Genomic DNA, 25671 nt, shown 5'->3' with positions numbered 1-25671 from the left:
AAATATATATAACACTCTCATGGATTTTTTTATATGGGCTGGATTTGAACCATGATTCTTAGATCTCAGCCTCCTGAGTAGCTAGGATGACAGAGGTGAGCCACCAACGCTAGGCTTGGGGCTGGGTACTTGTAAAAGACTTCTACTTTTGTTGTATTTTCAAATAGCAGAGAAATAGATTTTGCTTTTTTTTTTCGAAGTTTTATTTATTTATTTTGCTACTTATAACACTTTATTTTTACTTTGTACAAAATACAAAAATGCCAATCCGAGGAGTACAGACCAGTTGTGACAGCCACACGGCACAAGATCAAACCTTGTCTAGCAAGACATTAGTTTTCAGATTTTTCTTGTCGTGAATACATGCATTAGATAAAACAAGAACGGCTACAACAACAAAAACACACGGAGACTAGAGGTTTTGCTATTATTTCCACCTTCAAATTCCTAATGCTTGCTATCAAGACTTGGGATGGAGGTGGGAGGGGGGAAAGAATTAAAAAGGCAAATATTTGTTCCATAAAACCATAAAAAATAACACCATCAAAATGGTTTCTTTTTGTCCTAGTGATTAAATTTCTCCCGAAAAGCCACACATTTAAAACAAACAACAAAACAAAACAGAAAGTCTTGAACTGGACAGACAGCAAATTCTCGAGGGTTGTTTACCTACGCGACTGTTCAGTAGTTTTAAAGACTCTTTTAGACATCTTTGAAGCCCTTCTATTCATTCTTCAGTACAGAGTTCCAGCCACCCTGCCCTGTCTTCTCTCCAGAACCTTCTAGAACAGAAATACTTGTATTATCCAGTCTGTTGCTAAGGACTAGTTTTGGAGAAAAAAAAAACAAAGCAATGTACAAAAATATTTAACAAAACTATGAAAGATGTAGGAAGAGGAATCTTTTTCTTCATCGCAAAATCTGCTTTGCATGGTTTCTTTCATAGATTCTTCAGGGTTTGTTTATCTGCCCCATGAATAAGATAGCACCTGTGGGAGGGAAAGAAACACCGCATGACTGGAGATGCAAAGCCTTCCATGTAGGGGAAGGAAGGTAACATGCTCCTCCATGGCTTACTTAGGCTATTCAACAGATCTTCCTGCAAGGTCAGCAAGGTCCACATGCCCTCTGGCCAATGTGGTGGCCACATATCACACGTAGCAAGCTGCTGCTGGACATGTGGCTATTGGGATGAAAAGTTGAACTGTGTGTGTGTGTGTGTATGTGTGTGTGTGTGCCAACACTTGGGTTTGAACTCAAGGCCTGTTGTTGAGCTTTTTCATTTAAGGCTGGTACTCTACCACTTGAACCACAGCTTCATTTCCTGCTTTTTGGTGTTTATTGGAGATGAGTCTCATAGACTTCCTGCCTGGTCAGGCTTCAAACCGTAATCCTCAGATCTCAGCCTCCTGAGTAGCTGGGATAATAGGCATGAGCCACCAGTGCTTAAGAAGTTGGCATTTTAAATGGACTCACTTTGACTTTGAAATTTCAAGCTAAGGTCACAGAGCCACACATGTATAGAAGGCCCAGGGTTGGACTGTTGAGCTCTGCAGCACACTTGTTAGGACACAAAAATGTAATAACATACAGGGAAAAGGAAATGCCTTCTATTCAAAATAATAGGGAAAGCTGTACATTAAGTCAACCTCGCCACAAAGATAATTTTTTTTCTTTTGGTTTCTTTTGCTAGTACTGGGGCTTGAACTCAGGACTCTGTGTTCTCATTTGGCTTTTTTGCTCAAGGATAGTGTCCTACCACTTGAGTCACGCTCCATGCTGGCTTTTTGGTGATTAATTGGAGATAAGAATTTCACAGACTTTTCTTCCAGAGCTGCCTAGAATTGTGATCATCAGATTTCAGTCTCTTGAGAAGCTTAGGATTATAGGTGTGAGCCACCAGTGCTCTGCTTAAAGGTAGGAACTACTTCTATCTTTATTTAGCAGCATAAACTCAAGGTCAAATCCTAGTCTTGGATCCAAGACTCATGTAGCTACAATCTCTCAAATTAACATTGTTCAGGGCATATTCAAAGTGTGTACTATTTCTGGCTGGGTCGGGGGTGAGGGGGTAAAGGGACTGGTGACAGGTTGAGGGCAATTCTGCTGGCCAGACCTAAGAATGGCATCAACCTTTCTGAATTCTAACAATGAGTGGACAATGGAAGAGAACCACTTACCTGTAGGATTATGTCGGATGAAAAATAGAAACGGTCGGTCTACAATAAACCAGGGAGGCGAAGACCTTGCAATTAGAATGGCAGCTATGGGAAGAAAAAGGAAATGGTTACACATCCAGCACCAGGCCAGCAAGGGAGTTAGCTTGATGGACACATGTTGGTTTCTGAAGACAAATCCCTGATCCATAAGCTGGCTGGGTTCAATTGCCTCACTGGTCATCATTTACTGAATATCTACCCTGGGCCAAGCCCTTCAGTTACTATCTCATTTATTCTATAGAAACACAATCTTCTCTACTAAATGTATTATACTTTATATCGATGTTTTACAAAGACCAATTGGTGTGCCAGGAGCTGGTGGCTCACGCCTGTACAGGAAGCTGAGATCTGAGGATCGCAGTTCAAAGCCAGTTGGGGCAGGAGATTGGAGACTCTTATCTCCAATTATCCACTCAGAAAACTAGAAGTGGCACTGTGGCTCAACTTGTAGAATGCTTGGTTTGAGCTGAATAGCTCAGGGACAGCGCCCAGGCCCAGAGTTCAAGCCCCATGACCAACAACAACAAACAACCAAAGATCAATTGGTATAAACATATTGCAGTTCATTTAGTGGCACTGAATGAACACACAATGCATATTTGCTATTACCACTAGCTTTTTTTTTTTTGGTGCTGGTCCTAGGGCTTAAATTCAGGGCCTGGGTGCTGTCCCTGAGCTTTTGTGCTCAAGGGCTAACTCTCTACCACTTGAGCCACAGCTCTACTCCCTGCTTTTCTGGTGGTTTACTGGAGATGAGTTTCATGGCTTAGAACTGAGATCCTTAGATTTCAGCCTTCCTGAGTAGCTAGGATTACAGGTGTGAGCCATGGGCACTGGCTTCATTAGCAATTCTAATCATACCATCTTCTGTGCTGATGAAGTCTTCTGGTTCTCTTGAAGCTATGCAAGTACTTTCTGCTTATTAAAACCCAGCTGAAAATTGCCATCTGTGCCTCTTCCTTGGCATATCACTGAAGTTCTCTGCAACTGGAATCTAGGATCTGAGTGGTGACACAGGGCTCTGTGGTTGGCTTAGTACCCTACTCCGGTCTTTATAGAGTCTCAATCCATTCTGAACAAGAGGTTCCATGTTTTCATGTTGCACAGGGCTGCACAGATTGTATAGCTGACTATGATAGTTATATCAGCTGGAAAAACTGGCTAATGATTTTGGCAAAACTTAGATGTTACCTATAATTACCTAGAAGAGATGAAGAGCACCTTTAACCTGCCAATTTCTTCTTCTTCTTCTTTTTTTTTTTTGGCCATGGGGCTTGAACTCTGGGCCTGGGCTCTGTCCCTGAGCTCTTCAGCTCAAGGCGAGTGCTCTACCACTTCAGCCATAGTGCTACTTCCAGTTTTCTGATGTTTAATTGGAGATAAGAGTGTAATGGACTTTCCTGCCTGGGCTGGCTTTGAACCTCGATCCTCAGATCTCAGCCTCCAGAATAGCTAGGATTACAGGCATGAGCCACCAGCACCCAGCCCCAATTTTTTATTCTAGGTCTTTGTTTCCTACCCATCAATCCATCCATCCAACCATCATATCCATCTATCTGTCCGTTCACTGAGTCATCATCAGTATGCCAATCTATTGATCAATCAATCGATTCATCGATCCATCAATCGATCCATCCATCTCAGTATTGGGCCTAGTCTTTGTTTCTGTGGTTTTTCTTTTTTCTTTATTTGTGGGACTTGAACTGGGTGCTGTCCCTGAACATCTTTGTGCTCAAGATTAGTGCTCTACCCTTGAGCCACAACACCACTTCTGGTTTTTGAGTTGTTAATTGGAGATAAGAATCTCACAGGGAGGAGCTGGGAAGGTGGCTCAGTGGTAGAGCACTTGCCTTGCATGCCTGAGGCCCTGAGTTCGATTCCTCAGCACCACATAAGCAAAAAGAAAAAAGCCAGAAGTGGCGCTATGGCTCAAGCGGTAGCCTTGAGCTGAAGAGCTGAGGGACAGTGCCCAGGCCCAGAGTTCAGGCCCCATGACTGGACCCCCCCCCCCCGAAAAAAAAAAAGAATCTCACAGGGACTTTTCTGCTGGGCTGGCTTTGAACCATGACCCTCAGATCTCAGCTTCCTGAGTAGGATTACTGGCATGCGCCACCAGCGCCTGGCTCATCCTTGGTTTTCTTTGAGACAGTTTGACTCTGTATCTTAAGTTAGTCTAAGACCTAGACTCAGGCCTAAATAGCCCAGGCTAGCCTCAGAGCAATGATTCTCCTGCTTCAGCCTCCTGAGTGGGATTACAGGTGTGCCCCACTATTCCCAGCTTAATTGCTGTATGAAAGGAATTTAAAAAACCTAGTATGGACTCCAGAGGAAAGAAGGTGTTTACTATGAGTCTAAATGATACCTTTTAATAAACAGACATATTCAACCCAGCTGCAAATGTAGCTAGATTATTCTTTTTTATGAACTCACAGATTTTTAGCCTCATCTCATATGGCTGAGAGGAGAATGAGTTAGAGTTACTCTGTTTTCTCATGCATTGTTTAAGCCACTGGGGAGAAAGCAGATGTGGATGTTCTAATTATCAAGGAAGGCTGCTCAGCATTCTTGCTGCAATTCAACAGATGCTCGCTAATTCTTCACTTGGTCCAGGAGAGGCCTATGTGGCCATTTACCACCCCTCCTCCTTTTTTTTTTTTGGTAAGGATATGCTATGTGCTATTATTTTAACTTTTGACCTGAAGATGGGTCTTTTTTTTTTTTTTTTCAAGAAGAAGCTGGAAGATGAATTATCTTCCTGAGGCGAGGGGGACATTTGTCTATAAGGCAAATCATGTTTTTATAAATAACGTTTCACGCAAACACAGCTGCACCCATTCACTTGTCTCGCCTATGACTGGCTTCACGCCGTAACGGCAGACTTGGGATAGAGACAATATGGCTCTCAAAGCCGAAATGCGGCCTCTCTGGCTTTTTACAAAGCTTTGCAGTATCTTGTCAGCAATTCTTCCAGGAAGGAACTTTTTTCCGTGAAACACTTGATCTGTCCGTACTGCTGACTCCCAAGGGCCGATCGCTCAGCCCCCAGCTGGAATCAGCGCTCGGTAGAAGTCTGTGGAGTTGACAGATGAACTGGAGCATGAACTGGAATGTGTCCACTTCCTGACCAGAAGCACCTGGCCCCGGGAGACCCCGCACTTACTTGTTGCTGCTGAAGCTTTTGTCCCATCTTCACTGACTTCAATTTTTGCTTTTTGTAAGATGTGAGAAACATGAACGTTTTCTGACCCTGTTCCCAGAAAAAAAAAGACAAAAAAAATATCAAACCAAACCAGCATTTGTTTCCCATGCACACCATCCATTGGGTGGGGGAAGCAATCCCAAAGGCATGGAAGATTCCAGTTCTTCAAAAGTGTCAGAGAAGTAACCTCTGATACTCCTGCAGATTGAGAGCTGTAGGTGGCTGTCACTTGTGGTGATTTTCAATCTCTGCTAAGTGAACTGGAATGCTTATTTTCTTCAGACAGGTCCCAACCTCCAGTGAGTAGTGCTTCTTAGCCATTCAACTCTGACCTTTATGAATTTTATTTTAGAAATGAAAAGAGCAGAGCTTTGAAAAGTATGCCCACCTTCCCAGAAGATGCAAGACAAAATATTATTATTATTATTACTACTACTACTGCTATTGCCAGTCATAGGGCAACTCAGGGCCTGGGAGCTGCCCCTGAGCTTTTCTGCTCAAGGCTGGCACCCTACCACTTTGAGCCACAGCCCCACTTCTGGTCTTCTGGTGGTCAGTTTGAGATAAGAGTCTCATGGACTCTCCTGCTGAGGCTGACTGTGAACCATGATCCTGTAGCTTAGCTTCCTGAGTAGCTAGGATTATAGACGTGAGCCTACCAGTACCCAGCCAAAATATTATTTTTCACTTACTGACAATTAGGTCTGGACAAGATTTAAGATAGCATTTTCAGATGTGGAAAGAGAGGCCAAGGTGTTAAGGAATCTGCTCCCAATCCACACAGTTAGCTAGCGGCAGAGTAGGTGCTGGCTTTTCTCAACACTAGTCATCCACGACCCCCTGGACATGTGAGCAACAGAAAGGCACCGAGTGCGAGGAGCGTTAGACATCTGGGCATGACTGCATACTAGACACCTGCTGCACTTCGGAACCTTCTAGAGGACTCACTTGCCTTCTCCTCCACGCCTGAGCAGCCAGCGGTGCCCATGGGGTGGGACATTCCAGGAGGATGCCGGTGACAGCCAGCATTAGACTGTCAGGAAGCAGAGGGGAACATGTGCTATGTCATCTGATTGTGAACTGTCTGCACCAATGCTCGGTTTGACAAAGACCAGTTGTGACGGAGATGCATGTCTCCTGGGCCTAAGTCACTTGGAAGGTTAAAGAGAACAGCTCAGGGGAATGTGGGGCCTTCCCGTGAACACTTCCTGCTTAGTAGACTATATTGGATGAGCCAGAAGGGGAAAGGACAGGTGAAATTAGTGTCTCTCAAACCTGACTGGACTGTGTGACAATGAAGTAATCTTGTGTGGACACAAGGTTGTGCATTTCCAACAAGCTTCCAGCTTGAGGCTATTCCTGCTGGCCTGGGGCTATCAGAGGACCAGACTGTGAGTGACAAGCAGGTATCAGAATAGAGCTGCGATTCCGTCAGAAGGGTTGGATTCGTCTCTGAGGAGGTTCTCAGGGGCCATGGGAGTTGCTAACGAACCAATTTCCTACCAGTCAAGGAAGGAAACACAATGCAAACTGGGGTATGTATTATGCTCAAGCCACCACTTGTCTTTGGAAGAAGACTGCTCTGTTCTAAATTTCAAAGGAAAAGAACAAACTTCAGACAACTCCAGCAAAAGTAGCATAGGCTAACCAATAAAGGGCCATGACCTCAGAGATATCTCAGTTGCTTTGGCAAACGGAAGTTCTGATCAGACCCACTGGAATTCATGTTATTTCAGATGAACTAGTATAAAATATCAAAATATACATTTTGGATACAATGCTTGCTTATAGGTGCTTGATGGAAGTAAGCAAGTATCTGACAGCTCAGTAATCGTAGCCAGGCAAAAGTGTCTCACAGCTATAATCCTAGCCACTAATGTGGGTGAGATCTGTGACTCTCAGTTCAAAGCCAGCCTGGGCAGACAAACTTAAGAGACTCATATCTCCAATTAACCAGCAAAAAGCTGGAAGTGTAGGTGTGGCCCAAATATCAGAGTGCCAGCCTTGATCAAAAAGCTAAGCAAGAGCATGACACCTTGAGTTTAAGCTATAGTACTAGCACAAAAAAAAAACCCCAAAAACAAAACTTGACTTTTCTTCAAACCCAACATCAAAGCTTGCAATAGAAAGAGAAACTGGAAGGAAGAAGGTCAACAGTACAATTTGGTGATACATTAAAACTTGGACAGTTCTAGAGTTAACACACTGCTAATTCTGATCTTTTTTTTCTCTTTGAACAAATTAGAAACTTGAACATTTTCTTCAAGTCGATGAGTAAGTTTTAAATTGGACGTACTTGTTATTTTTGAAAAATTTGCCTTTGATGACTCAAACATCTCAGTAATGCCAAGAACTTTCAGTGGCTCCTTCAGATCTGTTTGTGCCTCAGCTGTGAACCTACATGAAAGCAGAAAACGGAGGGGGGAACATCACAAGCTAGCAACGAGACAAAAATGATATCATCAGGGCATCTTTTCAAACAGGTTCTTTTCAAAGTAAGATCTGAACACCCATCTGAATTGTGTCCTGACTTGAAATCTTAAGATTTAAATACCAGGTAAGCAGAGAACAGCTCCTCTACTTACTTATGATAAGTATGGTGTTCTCACCTTCACTGGCAAGAGATTCCCTATGTGAACACTTTTGGAGATCCACATGAGCTCTGACTCTTACTGTGATGTGAAAGTTCACAGTGTTAACAAATTTCTGGTGTTCTAGAATATTGGTAGTTATTTTCCATATCCAACTAAAGAGCCACCATCTTGGCTGATGTAGACGGCCATCATATTAGTCAGAAGAGAGGAGATATATTCACAGTAGTTCATGTTAGTTTCTGACTGTATTTCACTGTTAAAACAGGTGACATAGTATTACACATGGGTATGTGTCTTGACTATTCATGGTCAACCTCCCCTTGGAGCCATCCACCTGTACATGTCAGTTGTTAAATCTACAAGAAAAGATGCATCAGTCCACTTGATCTGACCCTATGGAAGAGCAGCAAGAAAGGTAAGCAGACTCTCACCCCAGGTGGCCTAAAATGGTTATTTGCTCATTCTTTGTCCACCAAGCTCTGATGTCACCATCTGATTCATTTAGATGCAGCACTGAAGACTTGAAGGCTTATTTTCCAAAAGAGAGAGCTTGGTTGAAGTTATAATACTTATTGTAAATGTATTCCTCTGACTACTTAACTCAGTGAGAAGATAATCAAAGGCTATTGGAATTCTCAACTACCATCTAAGCATGCACAGTGGAATGCTTTGGACAATAGATGAAAGGTCAAGTTCACAGTCAGTGAACAACATTCATTGTCTCCTCCATGGGACTGGTCAAAGTGTTCTTGGACTTGATGGAAATTAGAATTCACACAGAGTTTGGGATTCCTTTTCCCTTGGTCTCAAGTCATAACAGCTTAAATTCCACCCAGAGTTTACTTTTAGACTATAGCAGAAAAACTGCCATAAATACTAATGTAAGAACTTTGAGCTGAAAACTGATGGCTCAAACATAAAATCCCAGATACTCGGGAGGCTGAGAGCTAGGGGGCTGTGGCTCCAGGCCAGCTTGGGCAGAAAAGTCCATGCAACATCCATCTCTCCAAAATACCCAGCAAGAAGCAGGGCTGGAGGTGTGGCTTAAGTGGTAGAGCACCAGCAGAAGAGCTGAGACCCTGGTACTGGCCAAAAAATAAATGAGAATCTTGGTACTGGCCAAAAAATAAATGAGAATTCTACCTGGGTGGAATATTATAAAATATTTATGTACCTCCTACCTTTTGGGCCTTGGTCTTTAGCAACTTAAAGCAGAAACTTAAAACAACTCAAATGAAACTCCTGATGAAAACATACAGATTTCTCTTAAAACTTGGTTGTATTCTGGCCCACACTACAGGATGGCACATATGTTTTTCAGTGTTTCTGAGCAGAACGAGGTGTGTTCAGAGTTTTTACAAGGTGATGAAGAACCAAGGTTTTTTTTTATCATTAACCCACCATTCCAGAAATCTAGGGATCGAGAGAAAGCTGTCAGAAAACAGTCTGGTATCCCCACAATGCCCTTTCTACAATATACAAGAGGCCTCGTGATGTGCCATATTCTCCACTCACATTTCTGGTACCCAACACACCAGCTCTCGATGGTCTTCTCTGAAAAAAGAGACACTTACTTGGGCAGGATCACCTGCACTCTCTTGGGGACCATGGTGCTCATCCAGCTGTCAATGGTCTTGGTGCTGATGTGAGGGATGATGGCGGACAGCGGGGTGGAGCTGTCGGTGGGCAGCGCGATCAGCATGCTGATGCTCTCCCCGTGGTAGGGCAGTTCAATGAAGGTGTACCATAAGTCATTGGGGGTGCGTGTGGATCCTAGGGAAATCAGAGGCATATTCAGGCAAGCTTGGTGAGGTCTAGAAGGGGCACAAGCACTTGATGATTCTCAGGAAAGCTTTGGGGTAAGACAGCAAGTTCTAAGGAGGACAAAGACAAAGACAATGATCTCTTCCCTCCTTGGTTGCAGAATTCTTTCTCATCAAGACAGAATGCCTCTGGGCTGCATTAAACTCACTGTAATGTGACTGAGTATAATTTAACCAGATCATTAGTTACTCAGCGTACAGTGATGCAAGAAGTTGACCTTTATACAAGTAAAAGAGTGAACTTCAGTGCCTTAGACTTAAAACAATTACTATTCTTTAGAAATAAATTGGTTGGTCACCAGTGGCTCACACCTGTAATCACAGCTATTCAGGAGGCTGAGATATGAAGAGTAGGGAGGAATAGAAGGAGAGAAGTGAGAGGACAACACACAAGAGATTAAGCTTTGTTAAGGAATTAATACTTTCAGCCATGCCATATGGTGTGAAGCTCTCAGAATACCTGATAGTGGCCAGGTATGGTCGCTTGTATTCTTAGATATGTGGAAAGTTGTGGTAGGAGATTCACTGTCTCAGCCTGGGCAAAAGCAAGAGACCCTAACTGAAATAAAAGCCAAAGCCAAAAGGGCTGGGGTGATAGTTCAAGTGGTAGAGTGCTTCCCTAGCAAGTACAAGGCTGAATTCTATGAAAAATATCTACTACTGCAGGATGACATCAGTTTTTTTTCCTCAAGAAGAGGGTTGGCAATTGATCATTGCTCTGCCACTAGTGCAGTTCAAGAACCCAGTGCAGCCACCTCAGCTTGGGAAGTGTGTGTGTGTGTGTGTGTGTGTGTGTGTGTGTGTGTGTGTGTGTGTGTGTGTGTGTGTGTGTGTGTGTGTGTGTAAACTCACACCAGCCTGGCTTCTATCCTGGGACTACTCAAGAAATCAGAAGTTAGAATTCTTCACCTTCACTGTTTCAGCCTACATAATAAAATAGTCTCAGTAGAAACTGAAAAATCAATGAGAAAGAAAGGGGGGAAAAAAACCCTTCCAAATGAGCCCTTTAATCCTTGAAGAAAACATTAGGTCCCTACTCCGGCAGAGCTAATTTTTAGAAACTGCAAAATTTAGGAAGTAGTTAATAAATGATCACTCTAGGGCATACTATAAGGACCTGGAGGCACGGAGTGCCTCAGAAATGTACATAGCTCTGTAAATGCAGACTGAGGCTGTGAACAGAACAGAGCATGCACTGGATCTGGTGGAGGTGGGGAGATAACACAAACCTTCTTCACTTGGTTAACCCATTCCTGGGTGGAGATGTCATTAGTGAGCAGTAAAACCAAGAGCCATGAACCAGTGTACACTCATCACTCAGACCTGCTTGGTGACGGATCCCTGGTTCTGCATCTGGGGTCAGCATCTGACCCCAGCAACTGATGACCACTGCCAACCAGGCTGTACCCACTCACACCCATGCTTAGCTGTGACCGGTGGCTTGAGGAGCTGGGAGATAAATCCACACCTCTCTTTCTACCTAGGTACCACACTACAACTCTTACAGCATCCTTCCATGGAGGACAAGGATGAAAGCTAAGGACACCAGCTCTGAAGTTCTAGGAACTGGATTCAAACCCTGTTTCAACAGCGTACTTACTCAACAACTTGGGCAATGTCCTTAGCTCTAATTCTTCTTTTTTAAATTTTTAAATTTTTTTTTTTTGTCAAGCATGAGGCTTGAACTCAGGGCCTGGGCACTGTCCCTGAGCTCTTCTGCTCACAGTTAGTGCTCTACCACTTTGAGCCACAGCATCACTTCCAGTTAACTGGAGGTTAAGAATCTCACTGATTTTCTGCCTGGGCTGGCTCTGAACCACAGTCCTCAGATCTCAGCCTCCAGAGTAGCTAGAATTACAGGTGTGAGCCACCAGCACCTGGCTTTGTTTTTTGTTTCTTTTCTTTTCTTTTTTTTTAATATTTAAGTGTTATGGTAGTAGTACTTACTTTACATGGAAATTCAAGGAGATAATGATAATATCAACATAGTCAGACACTCAGAAAAATCTTCCATCTTCTGATGTAAGTAGAGCTTTGTGAAATCCCTCAATTCTTTTTGAGACAGGGTCTTACTGTGTAGCTCAGGCTGACCTCAAATGGGAGCCTCCTGAGCACTGGGATTTCAGAGGTATGCACCATGCTTGGCTTCCTCGTGTCTCGAATGTTAGGTCATTTCCCACAGTCTAACCATAGAATCAACTCCCCAAAGGAAAGCACCCCTGCTGCCTTGGGGCTAAACACTTCCTGATAAGGAAAGGGTATTTGGTAGCCTGGGCCAGGGCACAGGACCTGTGTTGTCCTTGAGTTCTTCCCTTTCAAGTACCCTGACCTAGGCTGGGATGTAGACTCTGCTTTATCATGGGGACAAATTTGACAAGCAGGCTCATTTGCTCTGGAAAGAAACAGAAGTCTCTGACATGAATGGTGATCAACCCAACTGTTAGAGAGAAAGAGTAGGTAAAGAGTCAAGGACTAAAAATGTGGAGATGATGTGAGAACTTTCTGGAAGAGGTACTTTTAGGGTGATAAAGCTTTCCTGGAATGCCCTCTATAAGACTATCATTCCGGAATTCTATGCCTCCATCAGAAAGAATGACATTTCCCCATTTGTTAGGAAATGGAAAGGTTTGGAAAAAATTATATTAAGTGAAGTAAGCCAGGCCCAAAGAAGCATAGGTCCCATGGTTTCCCTTATTTGCAATATCTAGTATAGGTATGAGTCAAGCGGAAAAGGTCAGATAATGTGATATTAGGAAAACGAACCCTTAAATATGTATTTTAATGTTTTCGTTTCTTTCATGCATGTGTTTCTAACACATTTATAAGATTATTTCTTTGTTGCTTTGTATGTCCCTCCCCCACAGTGTAACCCCCGCTTTCACTATATTTGATGTCAGTATAACATGTGGAGGAGATGGGGACAAACAAGTCGTTTAAGGATTCAGGTGGACCTGTTGCAACAATGAGAAGTACAAAATGTCATGTCAAAACCAGCTTTACAATGTCGGTGTGGGAGGGGAGGGGGGTATAATTGGGTGGGGGGAGGGGGGAGGCGGGGAAGGGAGGTGAAGGGTAAACAAAGGAGGAGGCTGCAATGCTTGGTAAGAAATGTATGCATTATCCTGCCCATGTAATTGTAGCCCCTCTGTACAGTATGTTCTCAAATAAAATAAAATAAAATTAAAAAAAAAAAAAGACTATCATTCCTACTTCGAAAGTTCTACAGGGGAGGAGGTAATTAAACTTGCTGAAATGCTTTTTTTGGGGGCTTGCAGGTGACAGGCATGTGCTCCAACACTGAGCTACATCTCCAGCCTTTTAAACTCGCTGATACACTAAGTTATCATCTTAAAGTGTAAAGTTAAGGAGAATATCTAAAATATACGTTCAGGAAATCTTTACAGATGCATGTCTCTACAATTACTTCTGCAAGTAGAAACTGAAATATGTATTTGAAAATAAAAACAATATATAGGTTTCTGAAGATGGTTTTCTCCAGACTGGGGTCTAAAGAGAGTTTGGGGAGAGTGGACAGGAAGCGAGTGGCTGCTAAGTGATGGTGAGGGAGAGGTGGGCCCTAGGAAGTATGAGGCTCTGGCTTCACTTGCCAAAATGGAAAAGAGGTAAGGAAGAAGAAGTCTGTTTAGTCTGGGGAACCAGAACTTAGCAGAGAAGCAAGGAGAGAAGTAATGCGAATAAATACCAGTATGATTTGCTAAGTCAGAGGAGAAAGGAAACTGGAAAGAAAAGTTAGTTAAGGGGAAAAAGTCTCAACATCTAAATTCATAACCCTTTAGGTGTGTTTTTAAGCACACCAAAACGTTGTGATGACTCTGACTCAGCAGCTCCTATTCAAAAAAATTACCTTTTGGAGTATACCAATACAGGTTTTTAAAAGAATAAAAGAATAATAAAAGAATACTTATTGCCATGGTGTTTATTTTAGGAGTAAGTGAAAGGCCATTCATAGGATAGTATGGGAAGTGTACACTATGGAATATCATACAGCTGAAAACAGGATCTAGTAAATCCTAATGAAGTCAGAAAAAGTTTTCCATGATAGCATTTAATGAATAAAGAAAATTATGGAATAGAAAGTACAGTGTAATCTAATATATGCAAGAGCCCCAAACATTTTGCATACCTATAGCTAGGTCTAAGGTGATTTAATTTTAATAGGGGTTTTTGTCCTAGGCAGTGCAACTATAAGGGAACTATTTTTTCCTGTTTTGTATAATATTGTATTTTATTTTGCTGTGAGCAAATTTTTCTATTTTTCTTTTCTTTTGTTTTTAGGTGCCAGTACTGGAGCTTGAACTCACTGTCTCACATTTTCATTTGGCTTTGTTGCTCAAGACTGATGCTCTACCACTTGAGCCATACCTCCATTCACTTGTTTTTTTTGTTGGTTAATTGGTGATAAGTGTTTCACAAACTTGTCTGGCAGGGCTGACTTTAAATTGCATCTAGTATTATAGGTGTGTGGCATGAGTGCCCAGCTTCTTCTTCATTTATTTATATTTTGTCAGTTGTGGGGCTTGAACTCAGGGCCTGGGTACTGTCTCTGAAATAGGAAATAGGAGTCTCATAGTGGGGAAGGGGGGAACTATTTAAAATTGGCTTTGAACCATGGTCCTCAGATCTCAGCCTCCTGAGTAGCTAGGATTTATAGGCGTGCGCTACTGGTGCCTGGCTATTTTTTAAGTAGAAAAATTTCTATCTTTGAGGTACTTATGGGGTGTAATGGAGAGGGGTTTTCTCCTTCCTTTTCCTTTCCATCCTGTCACTTTGACGCTACCACGTGAATCTTTTCACCCTGTGATAACATCTCGGGAGAAGTAAAGGAGACAAACTGAACAAGCGAGACTTGGCTGAGGGCTAGGACAGGATACACAGGCACTGCAGGCCGCGGGAGTCTGGGCACTGCTCCTCTGAGGCCTGCCTGGTGAGGCAGGTGGGGTGAGAGGCGGTGGACAGAAACGGCTGACAGGCTGCGCGGTCTGCAGTTAGGAAATCGGTGTCTGCCGGGGCCACCACAGCCTGCGGGGTCTGCACAGGACCCCAGCTGAGTCAGGTCTCAAAGCCTTTTTATCAGCAGATCACTTTGCCACCAGGATGCCACCATACTCTGCCACAGGGCCCAGCTGGGTTCCAGTTCTGTGGCACTCGGTAAAAACCCGATGACAGGCACAGGAAGGAGGGCAGGAAGGATGGCAGCAAGCTGATGTCTGGGTTCTCTTATGAGGAACTCTAAGCAGAGCAAGGGGAGATGCTCACACCACATTGTATTTTGAATCCAGTACACACACCAGTCAGGGTGTCCAAGAAACAGACACGCCATCACACCCCTGAGCAGTTTATCAAAGGCATTAGTTCTGAAGCACCAGAGAAATGGTGCCTGTAGGGGATGATCCAGGGAGAAAGAGTTCCTGGCCATGGCTCCCTTGCCAGGAGACCTGGTGGACAGAGGGAAGGGGGTCTCTTCCTTCTCACCCTGTCACCTGCTGGCTCCCCAGTAGCCAACTCCATTGGAAGACAGTGGGCAATGGAGCCACTGAAGCAGCCTTCAGACAGGACAGCAGTGGAAATCCAGACAGGGTGGGAGGGGCTGAAAAATTTGACTCCTCTCCCACCCCAAGTTTGGCTGATGCCTGAGATGCAAACTCACTTTATTATGTCCCTCAGGAGCCATGTTTACATTTCAATGGCTAGGCAAGAATCAGGGAAGGCAGAAGCAGAGGCAGGATCCGGTACACACTCAGGTTCTGTCCAGTCTGTCTATTCTTTGTCTACAAGAGTGCATTTAGGCAACACACACACACACACACACACACAGGTGCTTAGACAAATTATTTCTGAATAGAAAAGCTATGCGCTTGGAGTACGTCTCTCTGGGAACAGCCTACATACTCAAGCAAAGCACGTCATATTCTTATAAAAGCAAACATTTGAATCTTCCATAGGAAACTCTAAAGAATCCTTGCATTAAAATCCTCAACTACTGGTTTGTCATTGTTTTTCAACAGTAGAGACAAACACACAACCAACAATGTCTTTTCACTTAAAAAAAATTTAATGGAGTGTAGATTATATACAAAACATTGACCTAAAATAAAAACCATTCTGCTCAGATAAGCGCTGAGAGGCGGGGCTAGCACCCTGTGATCTCCCTACACCAGCACAGGCTGGAGTGAGAGGCAGGGTGGTGATTGGAAAGTAGAAATGACTTTCTAGAATGAAGGAGACACTTAACTATGCTCAGCTACTCAGGCCAAACTTTCCATGGGGCTTCAAAGTGTAGATAATCTTTGAAGGAACATTTATCAACTGACAATTTGGGCAATTTTTTTTTCCTTTAGAAGCCTGGCTGCTGATTGCTACGCAAAGTGACTTGATTAGCTCCCTTTGGAGCAATGACTTAATTTCAGCAGGCAGGCCGCTATTTGGAGGTGAAGTGTGTTGAGGATGTGGGGCCCACGCATCCAGGTATAGCCTGGAGACATGAAGCCTACGTTACAGAGGAAACAAAGAAATTAATTTAAAGTGGATCGAGTGCTTCAGTGAAATGAGATTTAAACATCCAGCACCAGACTCGTCTTGGTTGTGGAATGATGGCGGGGATTGGTGACATTCTCCCCTGACTATAAAACGGATGCATATTCATTAACCAGAATTTCAATCCCAAATAAGGAAAAACAATTTGGTGTTTGAAATCCTACCACTACGGATGTTTTATTGAACGTTCTGTAAGATACATCTCTACGGATATATGAATAGAAATTATTTTATGCACACAAGACTGCTTGGCATCTGCTGTTTGATTAAGCTGATTTCTGATATCAATAGTACTCTGTATCATCTTTGTACCTAGGTAAATCTACTTTTGATTACCATTCTCGATCTGCATCCCTTGGGATCTACTGGGTCTGGTTCTGGGAGCAGAAAGAATCAGCTCAGTGTAGAACACTCCCTGTACATTTCAAACAATGTTATTTTTAATATTTCATACAATAAAAATGCCATGTAAATAACTGCTACCTTGCATTGTGCAGGGAAAATGGCAAAAGAAAAAGATCTATATATATCAAATATGTATAGATTTCTTTTTTGTATTTTCCATCTGAGGATGGCTGAACCTGAAAACACAGAAGCCATGGAACTGAGAGCTGCCTGTATGCTTGCACCTGGCGTCTGTTCATTTGCTAGTGAATGATTCACTTCAGAGAATAAATTCTCTGGAATGGACTGGTGGGGCAAGACACTGAGGAAGTCCTTCTAGTCAAGTCTTCCCACAACCTGCCATGGCTCACACACACCAAGCCCCAGCTGGTCATCAGTCATTGTAAGTTTTGCTTTTCTCTCCTCTCCTTCTCTCTCTTCCCCTTTCTCTTCTTTCTTTCCTGTTTCCTTCCTTCCCTCCTTCCTGCCATCCTTCTTTCCCTCCCTCCCTCTCTCTTCTATTTCCCTCCCTCCCTCTCTCTTCTTTCTCTCTTTCTCTCTTTCTCCATTCCTTTCTCTCTTTCTTTCTTTCCTCTTTCCTTTCTTTGTCCTTCCTTCCCTCCCTCTCTTCCTTTTTTCTCCTTCCTTTATGCCTTCCTTCCTTCTCTCCCTTCCTCTCTTTCTCTTTCTTTCTTTCTTTCTTTCTTTCTTTCTTTCTTTCTTTCTTTCTTTCTTTCTTTCTTTCTTTCTTTCTTTCTTTCTTTTTCTTTCTATCTTTCCCCCCTCTTTCCTTCCTTCCTTTTTTTTGTTGTACTGGGGGTTGAATCTAAGGTTTTGAATTTGCCAGGCACCCTCCCCCTACCATTTTACATCAGTCCTGGGCCTTGAACTCAGGGCTGGAGCACTGTCCCTGGGTGTTTTTTGTTGCTGTTGTTGATGCTGTTGTTCAAGGCTAGTACTCTACCACTTGAACCGCTTTGGCCCCTTATGATGGTTAGTTAGAGGTAGGAGACTCATGCACTTTCCTGTCTGGGCTGGCTTTCAATTACAACCCTCAGATCTCAGCCTTTTCTGCCCAGGATGGCTTTGAACCTTGATTTTCAGACCTCAATTTCTTGAGTAGGTGTGAGCCACTAGTTCCTTGTTTTGTTTTGAGACAAGTTTGGCAGGGCTGGCCTGGAACTAGTGATCTGACTACCTCTGCCTCCTGAGTAACTGGGATTATAGCCTTGAGCCACAACACTTGGGTGAAAGAGTGTTCTTGAGTTAAGTCAAAGTACTCAAAAGGCCTTCTTCTATCAGTACATTCTAGAACCAGCCACCCTCAGCATGGACTTACCACTCCGGAACACAGAGAGCTGGGCCAGCATCGGCACTTGATAGGACTTCCCATCAGCGGCCACAAATGTCCGCTTCTTCGTATTCTCAGGTTGAAACCTGGATTTCCACAGACCCTTAAAATATACAGCATTGACAAGGACCAGTCTGGTGAGCATGCCATCGAGAAGATCTGGGGACAGCAGGTTGTCGATCATGCCTGTGAAGCCCAAGAGCACAAAGACATTACCTCAGGACCGTGGACACTAGTGAGGGCACACGGCAGCTGCCGTGATCAAGCAAAATAGAAAATAGAAAACACTGGATTTTTATAGGATTTGCCAAAAAACAAACCCTTTCAGGCTGGTGTGGGTCACACCTGTAGTCCTAGGTACTCAAGAAGCTGAGATTGGAAAAATCGAGATTCAAAGCCAGCCTGAGCAGACAAATCAGATAGACTCTCACCTTCAATTAACTAGCAAAAGAAAAGCTGAAGGTGTGACTCAAGTAGTAGAGCATTAGCCTTGAGCAAGAAAGCAAAGCAAGAGCTCGAGGCCCTGAATTCACACCCCACTGCTGGCACAACAACAGAAAACAAACAAAAGATCACCTTTAAAGCACTCTAATTTCTCATTTTTCTCAATCACATTTCAATTTTTCAAGTCAACTTGAAACTGGGTTAAAATCAGAGACTTAGAAAAGACTATAGAGATCCCCTCCCTTGGTTAGGGGTTCCCAAACTTCAGGTTAAGAACTGACAACTGGGGGGCTGGGAAGGTGGCTCAGTGGTAGAGCACTTGCCTTGCATGCATGAGGCCCTGGGTTCGATTCCTCAGCACCACATAAGCAGGAAAAAAAAGCCGGAAGTGGTGCTATTGCTCAAGTGGTAGAGCGCTAGCCTTGAGCTGAATTGCTGAGGGCCAGTGCCCAGGCCCAGAGTTCAGGGCCCACAACCGGACCCCCTTCCCCCCCAAAAAAAGAAATGATAACTAGTTCTACAAAGTTCTGTGGCTTAGAAAACTTTTACTTGCCCAAATAAACTATACCTAATTAATAATTATTTTACATGGTTTTGCTGACATGAGCGCTGGTTTGTTCTTTCTCCAAAAGATAAGCACATTTTCTTAGCTTTGTGTTTTACCACTAGGTTGAGTTAATCCCCGTCAAAAATAAGCACTATGGCATTCGCAATGTTATGAAGGGTAAGTGCTTCATTTCTTCTCAAATGGCAGAAATGTTGTGATTAGTTTGGAATCCCTGGTTATCACAAGCCTCATGAATACTTAAAGACAAGCTGAAAATATACACTAGCATCTCCATTTCTGGCTCAGGCATTGAGTGAGCTCCCAATCTTACAGAGATAAGAAGATACAGTCAGCCTAGAAGAATGAACTCTGGAGAAAAATGCTTCCTTCCCAGCCTGTTGGGGAAGGCCTGACTCATTTATATCAGGGACAAATACAACTGCCTGTTTCAGGATGTTCCTGAGATACTTCTCAAGAGTAAACCGTGGCTAAAGTTTATGTGTTTTTTTTAAAAAGGGACCTAAAGGTCCCTTTTGCATCATCTTTGAAGAAAATCTGACTGTGTATGTACATGCTATATGTGTGTATGTGTATATGTGTATGTATAGAGCTGTATAACATAACTGTGAATTATAAAACTTTAAATGTCCAGAGGACTATTAATAGCTTCTGAAAAAGCCAAAGTGTGCAATGAGGCAGAATGTTAAATTCTTTTAGATGACAATGAATGACACTAGAAGTTGCTGTTCCCTGACCCTGTGAGAACAGTACCATTACTGCTCTTTATTTCCACAAGGGGGCACAAATGCCACCTAGGTGAGGACCTGGGAAAAAAAACCGTAAGCCATATTCATCCATACTTGAACTCAGTACAAGGTTGGCCTCTGCAGCCCATCCTGGTCTACACACCATGCTCCTCCAACAGCATGAAGCTGCTTCCCAATGGTGACTGCTGTTTCCTGCCTTTGTTGGGAATGTTAGCCAGTCCACTTCCTACATCCCTTAGACACAGCCCACAGCTCCCTCTACCTACATGCCAACTCTCTTTCTGATCTCCTAGGAGTTCAAGGCTTCGCACCATCATGACACTTTAGACCTTTACTCTAGGCAACTTTAATGTGTCTGTCTTCCCCAACTGAGCTGTGAACTGCATTTGAGCATTTATTTTTCCTCACTCCTAGCATTGTGTCCTATGTGCAGTCAGTGCTCAAGATGAGTTTCAAGAAAAATGATCATCCTTTTTCTGAAATATATAGTAAGTAGACAGGAAGAAAAAAAGAAAGAAAAAGCAAAGAAGGAAAAGGCAAGAAATGCATAGTTTAGAAGTAAGGAGGCATGTAGAGGACTTACCGTCATTAACATATGTATTTACTATCCATCCACTCATCTATCCATCCATCTACCTAGCCATTCATCTGTCCATCCACCTATCCCCTACTCATCTCTCCACCCATTCATCCATCCATGCATTCACCCACTCATCTATCCACCATTCATCCATCCATCTACCCACTCATCCATCCATCTATCCATCCACTCATCCACCCCACCCATCTACCCACTAACCTATGTATGTACATGCATGCATGCATGCATGCATGAATCCATGCACCTATCCATCCATCTTTGGATACCTACAAACCTACCATATACTAGATATACTCTTCAGCAAAAACACAACAAGGAGCCCTACCCTCTAAAAAGTATGGATTAGAGAAAAGTGGAGGCTGACATAAATGACTTGGCAAAATATATAGCTATAATTAGCAAACACTTTGAAGTGAAAGTACTCAAGCCCATGGGGTAAATGTAAGAGGGATCCAATCTGCTTGGTGAGATCTGGGGTGGATGGATGGGGTCCTTGAGGAAACACTACTTGAGTTAAGAGCTACAAAAATCACTCATTTCGTGAACATTTTCTCAAGTGCCAGGCTCTCTCTCTCTCTCTCTCTGCTCAGTGTTTCATATGTACTATTCATATCCTCAAACCAGTCTTGCTATGTTATTATAACTATTATGCTGTCATTTGATAGGTGAGGAGCTAGGTGAGGCACAGGAGGTCAAGTAACTTCACTAGGGCTACACAACACATCAGGAAGTGGTAAAAGAGAACTTCAAGCCAAGGCTTGTGCCATTCACATGATGGTTCAGACATAAGCAGGTGCTCACACAGAGAAGCAGAAGGGGAACGTCTCAGACCGCTGGATGCATGGGTGGCTATGTGTGCCAGAGACAAGGTGACTGAGAAGAGCCTCCGTGGCCACACACAGGGTCCATGGAGATGCGGCAGAAGCTGCAGAGAGGCTCCAGGTCAGAACCATCACGAGAGGGCCACCTTCATGGTAGGGGTGAGTAGCAGAGACCCACAGGAAGTTGCTAGCCCCTCCCTTAGAATTTGGACATGCACCTGGGTAATCTTGGAACAAGAGCATTAGGGATGAGAAACGTGCCCTGCAAGGCTGGGCTTCTCTCTGCTTTCTTCTCCCTGTAGAGATTCGCCTATGAGAAGGATCTCCCAAGTGCCCGGCTAGCCTTGGCATTCCTCTGTCTTCTAAACCCAGGTTTCCTCCTGACCACTCCCACAGAGACCCCCAGTTTACAAAACAGCAAGCCTAAAACTCTGCTGCTGGGAGAGAGAAGACCTGGAAACAAGCAGTCATTATGCAAGGTAGGAAGTATTAGGATGGATGCCAAACCTCACCAGCCGGGGACTGGAGGTGTCTCTAGAGAGAAACCCCTGCCAAGGGTGAGTGAGCACAGTGTTTCAGACCAAGAGGGCAGAAGATGCAAGTGCAGGTAGAAATGAGCAAGAAAACTTTCCAGACAATACCTTGTAGGAAGGGCTGTGAATACGTAGGGCAGGCAAAGAAGATCAGAGAAGAGGCTGTATTCTGCTCTGTGAGCAGTAGTAGCATGAAAAGGAAAGGCAACCTGGGCTCTGGTGGCTCATGCCTGTAAGCCTAGTTACTTAAGAGGCTGAGATCTCTGTTGGAAGCCAGCATAGGCCAAAAGTCTGAGACCCTTGTCTCCAATTAACCAGCAAAAAGCCAGAAGTAGAGCTGAGATCAAGTGAGAGCAAGGCCCTAAGTTCAAGCCCCATTTCCTGCGAACACACACACACACACACACACACACACACACACACACACACACAGACACATACACAGACACACACACAGACACACACACACAGACACACACACACAGACACACACACAGACACACACACAAAAGGGAAAGAAGAAGGGGAAGAGAGAAAGAGGGAGAAAGGATGGAAGAAAGGGAGGGTTTGAGGGAGGGAGGGAGGGAGGAAGGAAGGTAGGAAGGTAGGAAGGTAGGAAGAAAGGAAGGAAGGAAGGAAGGAAGGAAGGAAGGAAGGAAGGAAGGAAGGAAGGAAGGAAGGAAGGAAAAGGGAAGACAGATGAAGTGAATCTTGGAATCTGTGGAGAAAGACAGAAAGGTCAGAGTTCACCTGGGCTCATGTAATTCTCAGTGGAGGGACCACTAGCCTTGAACACACCCATGGGAATCTTGGAGCCTCATTCCTCCTTTCACAAACTAAGATACTGTGGCCACTCACCTCTGGTTTCATTTTTAACCCACAGGTTGATGGAGTCACAGGCGGAGACTGGGTCCCCAAAGTTCACATTCCGGACTTCACACTGAAACACATCTTTGTTCCTCGTCACAAATGGTGCTTCCATTTTGAAGCCATTCTTGACAAACACAGCGTTGGCCACAGTCACTATGTCTTTATTCTTCTTGGAGACGATGGCCTTGTTGATTTTCTTTAAGACTTTACCTACTCCTAATGGAGAAGCCAATAAATAGCAATACTTATGTAAGAATGAAAGTAAATTGGGTTTTAAAAACCTTTTTCTTTGTCATGCGCTGCCTATAATCCTAGCTATTCAGGAGGCCAAAATCGGTGGATCATGATTCAAATCCCAGGCAGGAAGGTCTGTGAGACCTCAATTAACGAATTATTCCCCAATTAACGACCAACCCCAACCCCGCTCCACCAACAGATTGAGAAGGGAACAGGAAGTCAGATGTGTTATCAAGGGGTCAAACCAGAAAGAACTGATCTCTTTCTTCTGCAGACATGAGCAATATGCTAGTTATTTAAGTAGCTTAATGTTTTAAAATGAGATAAATATATTTAAGGTGAATGGAGGAAATTGTATCAGAATTGGAAGGAATTCTTTGTTGTAGAAAGCTGTGAAATAAATATGGTTTGGTTACACTTAGACTATTCATACTTACTAATGGTAGTAACTGGAGATAGAAACTGTAAATTTATTATCTGCCCAATGTTTTCAAGTCTAATATAATTGGCAAGTGCATTAAAAAAAACCCACCAAACAAACCAGAAGTGGAACTGTGGCTCGAGTGGTTGAGTGCTAGCCTTGAGTAGAAAGAGCTAAGGGCCAGCACTGAGTACAATCCAAATACCAGGGGAAAACAAACAACTCTCCCCCAGCTCCTTTCTGCTAGAAAATGAGAACAGCATAAGTGAGGTAAATCTGGGTACCAAGGGCCTACCTACATCTTCTGCTTTCTTAAGGAGAGGTGGGAGTAAAATAACCAATGAAATCTCTTAAAAACCAAATTGTGCTGGTGGTGCACATCATTAAGCTTAGCTATGAGGGAGATTGATGCAGGAGGATGTCAATCTCAAGCCACTGTGAGCTACACTGAAAGCAAAAAGGGCTAGGTGTGTGGCTCAAGTGGTACAGTGTATACCTAGCAAGCACAAGGCTTTGGGTTCAAACCCACCCCTGCCCAATGACTTGTGCTTCCGTATCAAAACAGGCCTATTTAGGCTGTTTCCAACAACTTCGCAGTTGTAGACCTTACCCTGGAAGCCATCTGGGCCTCGGGTCACTATGGATACTGGATGTTCCTCCATTGGGGGTGGGGGGAATAAATCAAACTTCCTCATTTATTCTCCTAACGATCTTCAGCATTATTTCCTTCCTGTCAATGACTTAACAACATGATTTCTCCTTTTTTTTCTATTTGGGGAGAAGAAATGAATAAAATAAGCATTAGAAAGACTATTAAAAATTGCCATGGGCCACCAAGCAGAGCAGTATGATTTTTACTTGATAGTGAGCTCCAAGAGTAAAGAAATTAATTTATGGCAATATAGGCTTTATTCTACACGAGCCATTCACACATGCTCCATTTCATTTGGAAGCAGGAAAGAGAGAAAAATATGTCGTAAGGCTGAGATGTGCTTCTATGGAGAACTGAATTACACATCCTTTCTCATCACTTGAGATCTTTGCTAAATTTCACTGTCCTGAAACGTCCTCCAAGGTCACCTTGGAGGTGTGCTGAGCAGCTGACTTGTCACTGAAAACATAGCTGTGCGTCTTCCCTAGATCCTTTAAGGAAGGTCAGGGCCTGGTGGGCTTCACAGCAGGAAAGGGCAATTCTTGGACCTCTCACACCCCCTTGGGCTGTCCCGTGGGGCAGAACTATTTTACAAGTAAGGGAGCAGCAGCCTTCAGAGGCTGAAAGATACTTCCAAGGCCAATTGCAGACACTGGGCACAGGGGAGATTTTTCTCCACCACCCCAACAGGCCCTTCTCCTTCCTTCCTGAGCATCAGTACTGCGGGTACTCAGAGGCTGAGCCCTGATAATGACCACTGACACGAGTCCCTCCTATAGGTGATGGATAGAATTTTTTTTTTTTTTTTGCTTATGTGGTGCTGAGGAATGGAACCCAGGGCCTCAGGCATGCAAGGCAAGCGCTCTACCACTGAGCTACCTTCCCAGCCCTGGATAGAAATTCTTGAGGGAGAAACACAAGGGTGGCGGTAGGTTTGGTGGGCTAACCGCACAATATCCCCAGAACTGCAGAACTAATGCATGAAAAACCAGGGTGGCTAGAAACGAAGTGCTAAACCAAGAGTAAGACCCTCGTTGCTCTTTTGGCCTGGTAGCTGGTGGACAGGTCTGACTGCCCCAGGAAAGGCCACACATTTTGGTAGCACTTCACTGAGAAGTTCTAAATCATGAAGAGCTTCTCCCAAGTGATGGGGGTTGAGGGGGGAGGAAGAGAATGTTCTAGGAATTTAAGCCTTTCTTGTTTCCAACAGGTGGACAAGCTGATGTTCATACAAAGGGTGCCGCTATGTCCACACAAACGGTGCAGCTTGGCAGATGCTGCCTTGAAGCATGTGGAGGCTGAGCTAAGACAATGAAGGGAGGGAGGCTGAGGCCCCAATTACTGTCATGTCCTTCCTCTCCAGTGTCAGCCTTCCAGAGTCAGGGGCCAGGGCAGTCAAGAGTCCTAGAAAGGTTGGAAGACCAAGGGTAGGACAACTACCTCATCACTTCCCATTGGAGATATGAACTGGATCTTGTTTCTCGGAGGTCACCATGAATGTTGGTGCAAAGGAGAGGTCTTAGGAGCAATCCTCCCACACGTGTACACTGGTAGGATGGCCTCAGCCAAGGGAAATGATGCCGAGAGGCATCAGGACTTACAGTGAATCGGGAATAATGAGCAGGTTTTTCTTTTCATAAACTAACGTTCTTT

At 43.8% G+C, this 25671-nt stretch overlaps 1 protein-coding gene across 1 annotated transcript in view; it reads right to left on the bottom strand.

Annotated features, from left to right (window-relative positions):
* Window positions 1-200: 200 nt before the first annotated feature.
* Serpine2 (serpin family E member 2) overlaps window positions 201-25671 on the bottom strand; it is a 66954-nt gene continuing 41483 nt past the window's right edge. The window contains exons 3-9 of the mRNA XM_070015979.1: window positions 22697-22924; window positions 18114-18311; window positions 9587-9785; window positions 7715-7815; window positions 5380-5466; window positions 2181-2264; window positions 201-989 (exon numbers count right to left, since the gene is read on the bottom strand). Of these exons, the coding sequence (XP_069872080.1) occupies window positions 952-989; window positions 2181-2264; window positions 5380-5466; window positions 7715-7815; window positions 9587-9785; window positions 18114-18311; window positions 22697-22924 (935 nt within the window). The 3' untranslated portion in view covers window positions 201-951. The remainder of the gene's footprint in view (window positions 990-2180; window positions 2265-5379; window positions 5467-7714; window positions 7816-9586; window positions 9786-18113; window positions 18312-22696; window positions 22925-25671) is intronic.

The sequence above is a fragment of the Dipodomys merriami genome, unplaced genomic scaffold (assembly GCF_024711535.1).
Source record: "Dipodomys merriami isolate MVZ:Mamm:240054 unplaced genomic scaffold, mDipMer1.0.p SCAF_1, whole genome shotgun sequence".
Taxonomy (NCBI): Eukaryota; Metazoa; Chordata; class Mammalia; order Rodentia; family Heteromyidae; genus Dipodomys; species Dipodomys merriami.
The sequence above is the reverse complement of the archived record's forward strand: the minus strand, read 5'-3'. Positions and strand labels throughout refer to the sequence as shown.